At 38.1% G+C, this 17,521-nt stretch overlaps 1 protein-coding gene across 1 annotated transcript in view; it reads right to left on the reverse strand.

Annotated features, from left to right (window-relative positions):
• Positions 1 to 17,521, reverse strand: part of CPNE8 (copine 8) — a 212,978-nt gene that overhangs the window by 92,122 nt on the left and 103,335 nt on the right. The window contains exon 10 of the mRNA XM_066368944.1: positions 16,166 to 16,207. Within this exon, the coding sequence (XP_066225041.1) occupies positions 16,166 to 16,207 (42 nt within the window). The remainder of the gene's footprint in view (positions 1 to 16,165; positions 16,208 to 17,521) is intronic.

Below are 17,521 nucleotides of genomic sequence, written 5' to 3' on the forward strand. Positions count from 1 at the left end.
TTTTTTTTTTTTTTTTTTTTTGAAAGAGAGAGAAAGGCAGAAAGGGAAAGAGATGAGAAGCATCCACTCATAGTTGCAGCACCTTAATTGTTCACTGATTGTTTTCTCAATATGTGACTTGACTAGGGGGCTCAGCAGAGCCAGGGGCCCCTTGCTCAAGCCAGAAACCATGGGGTCATGTCTATCATCCCATGCTCCAGCCAGAAATGCTATGCTTAAGCTGGTGAGCCCAAACTTAAGCCAGATGAACCCCTGCTCAAGCTGGTGACCTCAGCGTTTCAAACCTGGGTACTCTTAAGTGTCCCAGGCTGACATTCTGTTCACTGTACCACCAACTGCTCAGGCAGGACCAAAATCTCTTAATGACAATTAAAAACCACAATGGGATTCAACCTATAATTTTCAGTCTGTCAAAGGTCTTACACCATATGTTCTTCCTACCTTTCTATATTTGTATTTCCCATTAATTCCTCTAATACATTACAACCTACTCGGCGAGAATCACATGCCCGAAACAGAAACGTTCACTTACTGTGTTCACGGCATTCTTTCTCTTAAAATTCCTACCCTCTTTCTTGATAAATCATGTATCTACCTTGTTTTTTACTGATTACTACTAGTAGACTTGACATTTTTCATAATTTTTCACCATTTCTGTTTCTTTAGTAAATTGCTAAAGTCTTCACACCTTTGAGATTAGGTGTGGGCATTTTCTTATTGTACTAAGAGCTCTTTATATACCAAAGAAATTTTACATTTACTATGTACGTTGCAGTTAACTTTCCAATAGTCTTTGATTTTTTAATTGTATGATCCTTTTTACTTACAAATTTTTATGTATTTAAATCTACAGACTGCGCCAAATGGCCAAAAACTAAAGAAAAGGTGTTCAATCTGATTTTTTTTTTTTTTTTTTTTTTTTTTTCATTTTTCTGAAGCTGGAAACAGGGAGAGACAGTCAGACAGACTCCCACATGCGCCCAACCGGGATCCACCCGGCACGCCCACCAGGGGCGACGCTCTGCCCACCAGGGGGCGATGCTCTGCCCATCCTGGGGGTCGCCATATTGACACCAGAGCCACTCTAGCGCCTGAGGCAGAGGCCACAGAGCCATCCCCAGCGCCCGGGCCATCTTTGCTCCAATGGAGCCTTGGCTGCGGGAGGGGAAGAGAGAGACAGAGAGGAAAGCGCGGCGGAGGGGTGGAGAAGCAAATGGGCGCTTCTCCTGTGTGCCCTGGCCGGGAATCGAACCCGGGTCCTCCGCACGCTAGGCCGATGCTCTACCGCTGAGCCAACCGGCCAGGGCCTCAATCTGATTTTTGATCAGGAATATGCAAAGTGAGATATGCAAAATGAGACATTCACAATAACGGCTAAACTTCAATACTGGATCCAAATATTCACAAGGACATACAGCAACTAGAGCAACTAGGACTCTCACACAGTCTTGGTAATAAGGTACTGGCAAATTATTCCTCCTATTCTCACTCAAAAGTAGAAACTTGGCTGCCCTTGAACAAACAGCCTACCCCCCTAGCAGATCTCCACTTGAGTTACTGTAGAATGTTGGGGTCCAAGAGCTATAGATTTTAATACTAACTCATGTCTACAGATGAAATTAAAAACTAAGATTTTCAGATATCTTAAGTTATTTTTCTATGCCAAAGAATTAACCCTAATTCAGCAATGGTGGAAATGGAGACATAAAATGATCTATTTTGAAAAGATGGACTTAAAACTCACATCTTTTCTGACAAACATTTATAAAACCTCAGCTCAGCCCTGGAGGGTTAGCTCAACAGTAAAGCATTGGCCAGGCATGTGGAAGTCCCAGGTTTGATTACCAGTTAGAGCACACAAAAGAAGCGACCTTCTTGCCTGACCAGGTGGTGGCACAGTGGATAGAGCATCAGACTGGGATGGGATGGACTCAGGTTCGAGACCCTGGTTTGAGCAAAGCTCACCAGCTTGGACCCAAGGTCACCGGCTTGAGCAAGGGGTTACTTGGTCTGCTGTAGCCCTTGATCAAGGCATATATGAGAAAGCAATCAATGAACAACTAAGGTGTCACAACAAAAAACTAATGATTGATGCTTCTCAACTGTCTCCATTCCTGTCTGTCCCTATTTATCCCTCTCTCTGACTCTCTCTCTGTCTCAAAAAAAAAAAAAAAAAAAGAGAAGCAACCTTCTGCTTCTCTACCCCTCCCTCTTCTTTCTCTCTCTCTCTCTCTTTCCCTCCTTCTCTCTCTTTCCTTCCCTCCCCTCCCACAGCCATGGCTCAAATGGTTCAAGCAATTTGGCACTGAGGATGGATCCATGGCTTCTGCCTCAGGTGCTAAAATGGCTCCGTTCCTGAGCAATGGAGCAGTGCCCCAGATGAGCAGAGCATCGCCCCCTAGTAGGCTTGGATCCCTGTCAGGGTGCATGAGGGAGTCCCGCCTCTCAGTTTAAAACAAACAAACAAACAAAAGGAACCTCAGCTCTACCCCTGTGCCCTCGTTTCAGAGCTCGCTAGAATATTTTGTTCTATTCTCAGGCCTTCCTTATAAATTCCCTTCTACTTCTATAACTATATAAATTTTGAATATAAATTCTCTTTCTTCCATTTCTGATTCAAACTTTCTCTAGTTCTGATTTTTACTCTTTCCCTTATCTGTGCTATAAAATTATTTTCTATTGCTTTGTTACTCTCTTTACTATTCTTCCATTATCTATTTTTTTTAAGAATTATTCCCATCACTTTATAGTACAAATTATGACACTTGGGATGTCGTCTGACTGGACATGGTAGATGAAAGCAAGGGAGGGGTCAGTGTGATTATAATTTTTCAAGTCTGCAAACTTGGAAGTATGGTAATATCTAGAGATTAATATTCAAGGGTGTAAATCAGTAGAGTAAAAGCAAATATAAAAGCATCTGTGTATTCTCACACTGATGATTAGCTGCTGTTCTGAATCTCTTTGTGCTCTCCTACTACACCAGCTGCCAAGGACAACACCCAGGACTCTCCGGGCCACCCGTAACCTAGCCATTAAAAGGTTGACCTTGGCAAAGAAAGGAACTCCTAGGATCCTATTTCTACTGTTTAGTTCTCATCTATTTTGATGTTTGATAAAAATTTTGAATATCACCCCTGGTATTCTCACAATGAAATAACAACCTAAAGAGGAAAGACAAATTGAGTGCTGAAGTTGATGATGAATTCAATATTGGAAATAATTAGACTCAGCCTCCTTCTTATAAAAAAAAAGGTAACTATAGAGGTCTTTTCCATCCTTTTAGGCCTCTAATATTGCCTTATGCAGAAATAAGAAATTAATTTAATTGATGACATTCTAATGGAGGTGAATAAAATAAACAGTAAGATGACCAAAAATCAAAATTTATACTATAAGTGTACTTGTTGATTTGAATTAGATAGTTCTGTTTTTCACTTGGTGAAATGTATTAGTATTTGAACATAGAATATAGCAGAAAATTTAATCTGCATGACAAGAAGATCACAGATATATGATCTTAATATAAAATCCAAGACATCTGAAAATGGTAAAAAAAAAAAGACATAAAATGAAAGCTGAATTAATTACTTACTGTCTGAAATTTCACTAGAGAAATAAAAGCACTAATATTATTCAAATAATTTCAAGTAAAACATGGAAATGAGATCTAAAAGCACTGATGGAGGATTGAGTGTTCATTAGAAAAATGACAGTTATTTCAAATACTCTCTTCTATAGTACTGAAATAACACAGCAAGGAACTACTATATTAAAGGCACTGTAATCTGTTCTGTGAAAAATAATAAAACAAAGCACAGTTCTTCACCCTCAGGAGTTTACAATTTAATATGAAAGATAAAGCAGAAATAAATCACTTCAACCTAAGGCATAATGTGTTAGCTCTGCTAATAAACATTCCTAAATGGTAAACACAACACACGGGAGAAAGAAATTAAATGAATTTAATGTGTAAGGAAAGCTTTCAGACAATTGATAGCATTTAAATTGGACCTGAACAAAAAACCAAAAAACAAAAATGAACACAGAAGCACAGATGGCCTTTCAAAGTGTTGAGGCTACTTACACAAGTTTACGGTGATAGAAGAGCAAAGGGCTAACCCTGAACATCCCCAAATCCTGCAAATGTCTTTTAGTAAAGGGCCAATGAGAAATGTTTATATAATTTTCTTTTTTACTGAAAAGCAGAAAAAGTTTTTTCCCCCTTAAAATTTAGATCTGAGAGAATCCAAAAGCACTCCAGACAAGTAGAAGGATAGGAGAAACCATATTTTAAAAAATTAAAATATTGTTTTATAAAAATTGCAGCTTCTCATGAAGTCACATTGCCTTCCAAACACTTTAGTATATAATAAATGCTCAATGATAATTTCTTCCAAAATAAATGAATAGAATTTCTATGGGATTGTAAATACAAACATACAGAAGTAAAAAATTGATTACCACTTTTACTGTCAGACATAGACATAATTCAATCTTTCATAAGGACACAATGATAGATTGAAAGTGAATAGGAAAAAAGAAATCCATAAGCTACAAGTGAAAAAAAAAAGCCCTAAAATTATAATAGGTAGAAGATAAAGTAGTATATCAGTAAATAACGTATATATTGCAAAGTTCCACTTATCATCATTTTTTAAGTCTCAAAGAAGTAGTAGGTAGCGGAACAAGAAAACAGGCTTCATTTATCTATTGAATATGCTTTTACGAGATTCAGAGTTCATTGCAAGCCAATACGGGGCTATGTTAGAGAAGAATTAATTACAATAAGTGAATAAATTTAAAATAAATGAAAAAATATAAAGGGTTTACACATGTTCCTCCTACATGAGTTATAATGTCTTAGACAACTTATAAGTAAGTTTTTGAGTAAAGGCCAAGAATCACTTATTTCATACCATGATAACGCATAATCACAGAAAAAAACGTTAAATGCATTTGTCCGATATTATTGTCAAAGGTAACTAAAAAATTATAGCATCTGTACACATTTCACAGATAAATAAAGTTTGAACTTAGAAGAAGGATCACAATGTAAAATGACTAGATTTGATCAAGTACACAGTGATAACAATGAAGCTTTTACTCTTCCTTTTCACCAGACAGCACACGCAGTTTGCTGGTTGAGCCTTTTCATTAAATCATTTTCTAGGAGACAGTGATCTACTTGGTGGCCCATTTACAATCAGTCCCACATTAGAACCGCATGGTTTTAATGCAGAGCTGTTCCATTAATGCTCCCTGAATTTTAAATTCAGCTACACAAAGTCATCTGAAGCAACTTCAATCAACTGAAGCTTTTCCCGGTGCCTCCGCTGATTGCCTGTAACAGACTAGTCAGTTTCTCATCACTTCAGGTTCTCAACTGTTAAAATGAGATTTAAATATTCTTCCTTCACATCCCTTAAAGAAATGGTGGGAATTATGGGGATGTTTTAAGTAAAGCAGTTTAAACTGATTTTTCCTACCAATGTCAAGTAATGCCTCTACACTCTCAGGCCATTGTCAATGTGTTTAAATAAAGGGACAAATGTCTGTATTTCTTCTATTCTAGATGAACTCCAGGTACCTAATTTCCTGTCAACTGGTTACTTGAGCAACAACATTACCACATTTTTGTATGCCCCACAGATGAATAAGATGTACACTTCAGAAATAATTTCAAGTTGATGGATTGAGTCAAATACACCATCATAATTCTGACTCAAGGTCACCTCACTTCTGAAAGCTCCTAATATGTGAATATCATCACCTCAAATACCTGAAGTACCGCAGCTAGTAAAACAAAATGTAACTGTAAGTAACACTGTCAAGCATTTTCTTTTGAACAAAATATTCTTTCCAGGTTGAAAGATCAGATAATTTCTTGGTTTCTTATGGTTAAATTTATACACAAAATAATACAGGTGTTTGCACAGTTTTTCCACATTTTATAAGGGGACAATTCTAAACTTTTTTTTTTCTTTACAGAGACAGAGAGAGAGTCAGAGAGAGGGACAGATAGGGACAGATAGGAAAGAAGAGACGAGAAGCATCAACCATTAGTTTTTCGTTGCGCGTTGCAACACCTTAGTTGTTCATTGATTGCTTTCTCATATGTGCCTTGACCGCGGGCCTGCAGCAGACGGAGTAACCTCTTGCTCGAGCCAGTGACCTTGGGTCCAAGCTGGTGAGCTTTTACTCAAACCAGATGAGCCTGCGCTCAAGCTGGCAACCTCGAGGTCTCAAACCTGGGTCCTCTGCATCCTAGTCTGACGCTCTATCCACTGCACCACCGCCTGGTCAGGCCAATTCTAAACTATTAAATGCATGCAAAACATTCCATTTGAGCTGAAGATACTTAGGATGCATCCAGTATACTTCATTTAAGTCTACATGGTGCTGCCCAATATGGTAGCCACGAACTATATGTTGATATAGGTTGCTTACTTGAAATTGAGATGTGCTATAAGCATAAAATACACACAAGGTTTCAAAACTTGGTATAAAAAATATAAAGTTTCTCAATAATTTTTATATTCACCCCATATTAAAATTATACTTTGAACATATAAGATTAAATAAAATATATTATTACATTAATTTCACTAGTTTATTTTTACTTTTTATGTTGCTTCGAGGAAATTTAATATTACATTATGTGACTCACCTTATATTTCTATTGAAAAATGCTGGTCTATACTGTCAAAAAAATCCACTGATCTTTTCAAAAGTAAAAGTAAAAAATCCAAGTAATCTTTTCTAAAAAGAGTGATACATGTATAGGATTTACAACAAATATTAAAAATGATGGGAAATCAAACAAAAATAGGAAACAATCTCTGCTGATAATTACATTATGTTATGAAATAAAATAAGCATCATATATTCACTCTAATTTACAGAAAGAACTTGGGAAATTATGTCAGATAAACAAAAATGCATGGAAAATACTATAATAGTGCTATGTTATTATATCACACATAACCACAAGCTATAGTATCAACTTGTCCAACTATCTACACAGTTTTGAATTACATTACAAAACTAATTCCTAGATTTTAGAGTATTTATACATCATTTTTACTGTAGACATATGCTTTTTAAATTTCACATATATTATTTAGTTGAAAGGGTTTTCAGGAATTATTTAAGCATGATTGCAATTTTGCTTTTTGTCATCCACAAACTGATTATTTTGCTAACTTTGAAAAATGCTGCTTTAGTGAAGATAAGTTATAAAGAATTAGACACTGAAATTTTTCATATAAAATAGTTATATTTTGAATTAAAGAAAGACCATTTTACACCAGCATTATAAAATTATTAGACCAGTTATGAATCATGGTACATTCCTCTAATTATCCTACTAATTGTAATTCATTTCCAAGGAATGTTTAAAGGTCTTTAACTCCTAAGGCTTCTTTTAAATGTGCTGTTAACAATGGTATGTTGAAGTTAAATTTAAAAATTAATCAACATTGTATCCACCAGTGCCCATCTTTCCTCCAAAGAGTTGATAATTTAATGACAACATGAGTTTACAAAATCTCTTATCTATATATTTCACTTCTTTCTAAATCCATATCTCAAAAAGTAAATCACCATTTTTTCAATCTAAAGATCCAAATCCTTCCCTTCTTTTACTTCTACTCCATAAATGATCTTTCTTTCTCTGTTTTCTCCCTATCTCTACTCTCTTTCACTTGTTGTTGATCTAACCTTAGCTCTCCTTCTCATAATCTGAAGTAACTCCATACATTTACTGGCCCATTTGATTTCTGTTAAGATTCTTTCAAAATCTATAATACTCATTTTTTTCTACCTTTCTGTTACATAAGACTTGCTTCTTAGGACTGTTTCATACATTTTTCCAGATAATATAAAATGTCAAATAACATACATATGTTCAAAGATTTTTTTTCTTTCATTTTTTTTAAATTAATTGAGAGGCAGGGAGGCAGACAGACAGACTCCCACATGTGCACCCCAACCCCCCGGGATCCATCTGGCAATCCCCATCTGGGGTCTCTGCTCCACTGCTTCGCAACCAAGCTATTTTAGCATCTGAGGCAAAGCCATAGAGCCATCTTCAGCACCCAGGACCAACTTGTTCAAACCATTTGAAACATGGCTGTGGAAGGAGGAGAGATAGAGAAAGAGAAGGTGGAGGGGGAGGAGTGGAGAAGCAGATGGTCACTTCTCCTGTGTGCTCTGACCAGGAATCGAACCTGGGACTTCCACACAACAGGCCAACACTCTACTGCTAAGCCAAACAGCCAGGGCCAAAGCTTTCTTAAATAGCTCTTGAATTCTTCATAATTCCCACCCACATTATCAATTACTCAAGAATCATAGAGTAAGACCAACATCTGGCTTTAAGTGCCAGAATTTACAATCATAATGCTATAGAAATATATAGTGTCTTAGTTATGAGTGCATTGTTGGAACATATATACTACCGGGGTTAAGGTCCTGGCTCCATTTATTAGTTGTGTGACATTAGGAATATTCTTTTCCTCAGTTTCTTTATCTGTGAAATGGTATTTATATAGCACTTATCTCTTATTGTGAAAAGTAAATAGGAATAACATGAAAAATGCTTAGAGAATACTTGGCACATTAGAAATAGTAAATAAGCCATATCCTCCTGTACAGGAATGCTCAAAGCTCCAACATCAAAAAAGGATAATTAAATTCCAAGGTAACTCTGATCTTCAAAGCTATTCAAAAATGTTGTGGCTCAGAAGTAGATTCAGAATAGGAGAGTCACAAAAACTTACCTGTTGAAAGCAAGACAATAAAATATCTATAGTTTTTGCAAAATTGAACTGAATTGTCATGGATACACATAAAATCTGAATTTATATCCCTTGTGTCTAAGTTGTTAAATTAAAATCTCTTTCTCAATTTCCTAAATTACTAGAAAATGGCCACAAATTTTGCCCTTTCTCAATTAAAATATGATCTATCATAACAGTTCATATCATACACCCTATATTTTTATCTTCTGGGCATATGATATAAGGTGTAAAACCCTACTTTACTCAGATTGGCATTTTTTTTTCATTTATTCTAAGGAGAAAAACTCATTTTCTCAGTGAATAAAATTTAGTGAAACAATGAGGTTAAAGTCCCTATAAGAAAACAAGAGTTTTTTTGTTTTTTTTGGGGGGGGTTATTCAGTGACAGCAGGGGAGGTAGAGAGACAGACTCCTGCATGTACCCCAACAGGAGTCCACACACCAAGTCCACTAAGGGGCAATGCTCTGCCTATTTAAGGTGTTGCTCCATTGCTCAGCAACCAAGCTCTTCTTAGCACCTGAGGCAAAGGCCATGGAGCCAGCCTCAGCACCTGGGGCCAACTTGCTCCAATGGAGCCATGACTGCATGAGGGAAAGAGAGAGAGAGAAGTGAGAACAGGTGGGGAGAGGCGGAGAAGCAAATTGGCGCTTTTCCTGTATACCCTGACCAGGAATCAAACCCAGAACATCCACGTGCCTGGCCAACACTCTACCACTGAATCAACTGGCCAGGGCCACATAAGGTTTTCTCATGAGATTTCTTCAAAATGCACGTAGAATTTATGTAAAGAAAACCTAAATAAAAAATTAATTAAATGAATAAAATGATCAAAATGGCAAGATCAGTGATATAGCATTGATTATCTCTAAGAGTAAATGTCAAACAATGTTAGGCCACTTTAGCACAATCATGTTTGGGATATAACCTGAAGATTAAAAGCACTGAGTCTCGGCAGTTAGAAGAATAGTATAAGAATGCTAATTATTCTTCTCAGGCCACATCCTGCAAAAGGGGCCCCAAGCAAATTGGTGATGTGGCCCCTCTGATTTTGCCAATTGTATTTAAAAAAAAATAGGTCAGGAACGCCCTGAAATGGAACTAACAATGCATGAGCGTAGATTTAAAGGACTTTTGGATACTGGAGCTGATTTATCTGTTGTTGCTAAGCTACACTGGCCTCCTGCCTGGCCCACTCATGCTGCTGCCACAGAATTACAAGGTATAGGGCAGAGTAAATCCCCTCAACCAAGTTCTAGTTTTCTACATTGGGAAGATTAAGAAGGTCATTCTGGATTTTTTAAGCCTTATGTGCTCCCTGGATAGCCAGTTAATTTGTGGTAGAGATGTTTTGAAAAATATGGGAGCGTTGCTTGTCAGCCCTAATGGTTTAGTCAGTGCTCAGATGCTTGATCGGGGATTTTTGCCCACCAAGGGACGAGGGAAAGAACAGTGAGGAATTCTCACCCCCATAGAAGTGGCACCCAATACCAGAAGGTGTGGATTGGGATATCAGAGTTTAGCATAGGCGCCTTGGTAGCTCCTGCTACCGCAATGGTGCATTGTGCGGACCCAATTACCTGGGAATCGGATGATCCTGTATGGGTAGAACGATGGCCCCTCTCTCAGGAGAAACTTTGGGTAGCTGCTCAATTGGTACAAGAGCAGCTCCAGCTTGGGCACATTGAACCATCTAATAGTCCATGGAATACACTTCCATATTTTGATCTTGTTGCCTCCTGGATTGTCATGGGGCATAGGCGACCCTTGCAGCTTATAGGTTTTGAGCCTCAAAATTATTGTTGTTCCTTTTTTCAAAGGATCAACAACAATGGCTCTGGGAACTTCCACTAAATGGCAAATTGCTCTTGCAAATCAATGACAACTTTATACTGAAACTGTCAACTTAAAGTCAGCTCAAAGTCTAGAATTATTTGCCATTATATCATGGCTTTTCAGCATTTGCTGTGTTCCCCCCTTTAATCTATATACAAACAGCAGATATTTACTTATGGTGTTTCCACTATAAAGACTACTGTCTTAGGGACAAATGCTGATAAACTATTTCAGCAGTTCCTCCTTCTTCAAAGATTTGTATGTCAACATAGAGCTCCATGTTTTATAGGACATACTCAAGCTCACTCCATGCTCCCTGGAGCTTTGGCACAAGGGAATGCCCCTTTTTTTTGTTCTTTATTTTTATTTTTTTTGTATTTTTCTGAAGTTGGAAATGGGGAGGCAGTCAGACAGACTCCTGCATACGCCTGATCGGGATCCACCCGGCACGCCTATCAGAGGGGATGCTCTGCCCAACTGGGGTGTTGCTCTGTTGCAACCAGAGCCATTCTAGAGTCTGAGGCAGAGGCCACAGGGACATCCTTAGTGCTCGGGCCGGCTTTGCTCCATTGGAGCCTTGGCTGCGGGAGGGGAAGAGAGAGACAGATTTGAAGGGGAGGAGGAGGGGTGGAAAGGCAGATGGGCGCTTCTTCTGTGTGCTCTGGCTGGGAATCGAACCCCGGAATACTGCACGCCAGGCCGATGTTCTACCACTGAGCCAACAGGCCAGGGCCTAGGAATGCCCTTGTTGATCAAGCTACCCAGAGGAAAATTATTTGGAACAACCATAACAGATCTAGCAATTCAGTCTCATACTATTGATCACCGGAACGCTGCAGCCCTGTGTGAACAGTTTCAATTTTCTCGGGAAGCAGCACAGCAGATTGGTAAATCCTGTCCAAGGGGTCCTATACTTCAATCTGTCCCTTCATTTGGAGTTAACCCTCAAAGACCCCTACCAGGACAACTTTGGCAAATGGATGTTACTCATATACTTTCATTTGGCAAACAGTCCTATGTCCACGTTACAGTGGATACATATTCTGGATTTATAGTAACCTCTGTCAGAACAGGAGAGGCTGCTAAGCATGTTATAGCTCATTGTCTGTATGCATTGTTCTATTATTAGATTTCCTAAACTGGTTAAACTGAAAATGCTCCTGCATATGGAGCAAAAGCATTTACTGTATTTTGTCTTTCTTACAATCTTTAAAGTTAAGGTATTATTAAAGTGGACCCAGAAAATACTTTAAGGTCAATTTAAAAAAATTTAAAAGGGGGTAGTCATATCCTGGAACTCCTACGGGTCTACAATACCATGCTTTTTACTTAAAAAAAATTTTTTAATTTCTTTTGAATGCTGATGAACAGGAGACGCCAAATCTTTTTCTCCTGCAAACTACTACCTTCTTTATTTGATCCAGCTAATAACACTGTTTTGTCTTTTTCCAAATAGCTCCAGGTATATGAAAAAGATTTATAGAGGCAGATGGGGATTCTCAAACGCCTCAGCGATATCTTCTGAGCATGGCTTTTAAGATACCAAGAGGCAGAAAAAGCCCAATAGAGATCAGGGGAACTACCAGCTTTTAGGATACACCCTTAAAGGCTCCAACGCCCCAAAGGGGTCTCATAGGATGCCATCTGGGTCCTGCTTCAATAATGGAAAGGAAGGTCATTGAGCTAAAGCCTGCCAGACTTACATGCCTCCGTTATGAGGAAACAAGGACACTGGAAGGTAGGCTTCCCCCTCTCCTCTAAGGGAGGGTTCAGTCTCTTCCAGCCCTGCTCCAGCCACCTATGACCTAACCTTGCCCAGAAAGCTGGGGTTTGCCACTGAAGGCTGAAGGTGCCCAGGGCCGTCGGCCCCATCTACAACACTGTGGACGAGCCTAGGTTATTTCTTCCAAGAAGCAGGTAAACTGATCTCATTTGCACAAGGGCCACTTAACTATGTCTTGCCTGAATAGTCAGGTTTTTTATTCTTCCCTCAAAGATCTCTGTTGTGGATGTTGATAGTCCTATTTTCTGCTGCTTTGCTTAATATATAGTGTTTCCTTTATTCCTCCTACTTCAATGCCCCACTCATATTTCAGGCTGGGACCTACTCCTAATTTAGAGCTCTCTTTCCCCCTTTTGCCAACTTCTATTATGAATCTACCTTTGCCACCCAGCTTAGTGTATCCCAAGGTTTTCTTTACCAAGCCAAAGTCGCAGAGCTCCAGGGAAAAGCAACCTGGTCTCATCTCTCCAGGCAGAGGAGAACAGAAGCTCCATATCCACACATGCTGCAGATGGCATTTCCAGTCTACCTAAATCATTACCAGCTAGAAGCAGCGGTCACTGGGACTTGGACATGAGCTGCATAGTATAGAATTATGACAATTCCAGTGCCATACGGACTTTTCCTGGATGTGGACTTTTCCTGGACTCCTGCTCCTTGTGACAGCTCCTAACAGACTGAACTGGGGTTGGGTTGAATTTTTCAGGGATTTGGCATGGTGTTGGGGCCAACTTGGACTGGGTGAACATGTTAAGGACACTATTCTTTTATGGATTCTTGCTGTATTGGCCAAGAGTTTGCTTAAAGGCTTTAATCACTGTAAAAAAAAAGAATAGAAGACTAGATAAAGAATATGTGGCACATATAAAAAAAATAAAAATAAAAAAAATAAAGAGTGATCAGTATAAAGTCCAGAAAAAAAAAATGCCAAGCACAAGTCTTCCTAGATTTAGGGTGGCAAATATTTGAGTATTTCTTTTGTAGTTAAAGACTTTGGAGCTCCTCAATGAATACAGTTATACATATACTATCTATGTGGGAAAATGGGATGAATTTGTCCTGATTCATGGATATGAACAAGCTTTCTTAGCTGTCTTTTTTATTTTTTTTTTTGTCTTCCCTTCAAAATAAAACATAGGCTAAGCATTGTAATATTTTAAAATAAAAAAGGAAAAAAAAAAAGGACTGAGTCTCATGTACCTGTTTGGTAGTTGCTGAAGTGTAGAGCATTATTTCTACCTTGCTCTCCATCCTCCCTTACCACTCCTTAGAAAGGAGAAAACACTAATTGGGCCAAATTGCAGGACACCTAATGGGCCATGTGTGTGACTGTCGGGAAAACGGCACATATGTGCTTGCATGAGGTGTTCCAATTAGGTACTTTATTACCCATGCTGGAGAAGGGATGAGAGGAGGTGCTCCTTCAGGACAGTCCAACCTTTTTTTTTTTTTTTTTTCTGAAGCTGGAAACGGGGAGAGACAGTCAGACAGACTCCCGCATGCGCCTGACCAGGATCCACCCAGCACGCCCACCAGGGGGCGATGCTCTGCCCCTCCAGGGCGTCGCTCTTTTGCGACCAGAGCCACTCTAGCGCCTGGGGCAGAGGCCAAGGAGCCATCCCCAGCGCCCGGGCCAACTTTGCTCCAATGGAGCCTCAGCTACGGGAGGGGAAGAGAGAGACAGAGAGGAAGGAGAGGGGGAGGGGTGGAGAAGCAGATGGGTGCTTCTCCTGTGTGCCCGGGCCGGGAATCGAACCCGGGACTTCTGCACACCAGGCCGACGCTCTACCACTGAGCCAACCGGCCAGGGCCCAGTCCAACCTTTTTGATCAAACCTTGTTCTTATCTGAATAAGAGTGCTCAGGTATCCAGACCCTTTAGGTCTGTTCCTGCCTGAATAGAAGTGCTTAGGTATACAGACTCTCGAGCTTGGCTGCTGGCTTGCATACAGTGCAGAGAGAAAGGCCTTAGATTTTAGTTTTAACTTCATGCTTTAGCTCCATTTATCAGTGAATGTCTGAGCTGAAGTTTAAGGCATGCAACCAAGTAAAACTAAATGCCATTTGTTTTCCCATTTGTCCTTCTCCATTGGCCTCTGTATGTACAGTCTTTGGCATCACCTGGAGAGGCAGTTATCTAGGCTAAGGGGAGATTTGAGCATTTCTAGGCACCCTGGCTTTACTATCATGTTAAAATTAAAAAAAAAAAAGTCTCTGGACCTGGATGTTTGGCTCAGAGGTAGAGAGCTGGCCAAGTGTGTAGAAGTCCCAGGTTCAATTCCCAGTCAGGGAACACAGGAAAAGTGACCATCTGCTTCTCCACCCTTCCCCTTCCCCTTTTCTATCTTTCTCTTTTCTCCTCCCACAGCCATGACTCAAATGGCTCTAGCAAGCTGGCCCTGGATGCTGAAGATGGCTCCACAGCCTCACCTCAGGAGCTGAAATGGCTCAGTTGCAGAGCAATGAAGCAGTGGTCCCAGATGGGCAGAGCATTGCCCTGTAGGGAGCTTGCCAGGTAGATCTCAGTCAGGGAACATATGGCAGTCTGTTTCTCTGCCTCCCCACTTCTCACTTAATAAAAAAATAATAATAATAAAATAAAAACCTCAATATCAATCCTACTTAAAACAGAAACAGTGGAAAAACACTTAAGAAGAAAGACAAAAAGTAATACACTCCCTCTTTTATAGTCTAACATCTGCTGTGATATGCAGAGGGAGACCATAATTGCAGAACTCTGAACAACTATTTATATTGGCAATCACCAGATATAATTCTAGCATTTTAGCTTATTGTTTGTGAGGAATATGTCTATTCTGAGAAGAAGGGGTAGAGACTCAGGTGTGTTCCCATGAATAATATGAAATATAAAGACTATGGAAACCTTCAAAGAGATTGTGATTTTACAATCAAGATTACTTTACCCAGCAAAACTATCATTTAGAATTGAAGGACAGATAAAGAAAAAGCTAAAAAAGTTCACCACAACCAAACCATTATTACATAAAATGTTAGAAGGTCTTCTTTAAGAAAAAGAAAAGGAAATATAAAAAAAGGAACATTAAAATAGCCATAAATACATATCTATCAATAATTGATTGAATCTAAACACAAAATAAATGAATAAGAACAGAAACAGACTTATAGATACAGAGAATATTTTGACAGCTGACAAATGGGAGAGGGGTTGGAGTGAGGGTAAAAAATATGAAGGATTAAGATGTATAAATTGGTTGTTACCAAATAGTCATGGGGATATAAAGTACAGCATAATGAATATAGTCAATAATACTCTAATAACTATGTATGTTGTCAGATGGGTGTAAGGTTTATTGGGAAGATTACTTAGTAGGTTATGTAATGTGTGATCACTGGGATATACACCTGAAATAAATGTAATAATGTATATCAACTCTAAATAAAAAATAAAAAATTGATTAAAAAGAAAAATAAAGTAAAAAAGAGATTGTGAGATATAGAAATTTGAGAATCAATACTCTACAGCTATAAAGCTAGAAATCATCAGATTGAAATTTACTGTGTTACTGGATAATAAGGAATACCTCTATTTTAATCTCTACATTGAAGACAATATATTCATTCTTAAAATCTCAAGTAAACACTTCAATAATATTTGGAAAAAAAACAAGACAAAATGGAAAATTTAAAATATGGTCATTTCAGTATACTTGTTTCTTAAAACATAGTTTCAAGAGTAAGAATAAAAGAAAAGACAATGTCTTACCTTCCATCTCGATCCCAGTCATATACCTCTACTTTGATTGTTCTGTTCATGGGAAAAATACACATAAAATTATTTAGCAAGATCAAAATAGTATATGATTGAGAATTTAAAAATAAGTTGTAACTTTTTTAGGTAAAATAGTATATGTCTGAAGATTTTACAATGTAATTTGAACTTGATTTTGCTAATTTTATTGCTTATCAATTTATATCTTAACAGAGATTTTTAAAATCTGTACTGATTCTTTACAGGGGGTACGAAAAGTATATGGGAGAGATGTGTGGTTTGATACAACTCCTCCTCAACAGGGTGGCAAGCAGCTATTTCTCTAGTTTTGAAAACACTGTGCTAGAGCAGGATTTCTCATTTCAGCATGGATCAGATTAACACTGGGGGACTTGTCCAAACATGGATTGTTGGACCTCATGACCAGGTTTCCTGGTTCAGCAGACCTCGGCTGGGGCCTGAGAACCTGGAATTCTACAAGGTTAACCAGGTGATGCTGAACCACAGCCCAAGAACCACTTTCTTAGAGAAAGAATGACCCGTTAAATTGAGTTATGATCCTATTAAATAATAAATGAGACAAGTGGCATGATATAGTTTAAAGATAATGAAATACTGGTAATCAATAATTCCTTCCATGATATTAGATAATAAAATAAATTCTCATTTTTCTCAAATATACAAGTAACAGAAAAAAATAAAAAGATTGAGTTTTTACTTTCCATTTTTTTGCTTTGTTTTCGAGGTAAACAGGGGTTTTTACATTATAATCTTAAAATCAACTTCAAAAAAAAAGAAAAAACTTTAATATTAAGAAATTTTCAAGTATACTGTGAAAAGATGTTCAGGGCCACCACACCCACCTACTTGTAAAGCACCACGACATCCCGTTCTAGATTCATAGAACTTTTATGGTTCAGCAACCATGAGAACAGTGCTGCCAAAAATATCATTTTCAAGAGTTTGTCAGGGTTGATAATATACCTAGTCATTATCTTGTATTTCATATATTTACTTATTCCAGCCTAGGAAGTCAATACCAAATGAAAGCAATGAGGCAGTGAAAATTCTGGAATGATTTTTGAGTAATATGTTAAAACTTAAATATTGAATATATTTTTTAACACTTTCCTCATTTTTTGTTCTTGGGAATACAGTCAGTTTAACCAATTTTAATTCACTAAATTATTCCTCTTCCCCAATCACTGTGAATTTTTTTAAAAAAGTTATTTTAAAAAGTTTAAATAAAGCATTCATTCTCTTGTGAATACATAATTACATAGGTAAAAAGCCACCTTAAGTATTTTTTTAAAAAATCAACTTAGAACAATTGCATACAAAATCTAGAGT

Source organism: Saccopteryx leptura, chromosome 2 (genome assembly GCF_036850995.1).
Source record: "Saccopteryx leptura isolate mSacLep1 chromosome 2, mSacLep1_pri_phased_curated, whole genome shotgun sequence".
In the NCBI taxonomy this organism is placed as follows: Eukaryota; Metazoa; Chordata; class Mammalia; order Chiroptera; family Emballonuridae; genus Saccopteryx; species Saccopteryx leptura.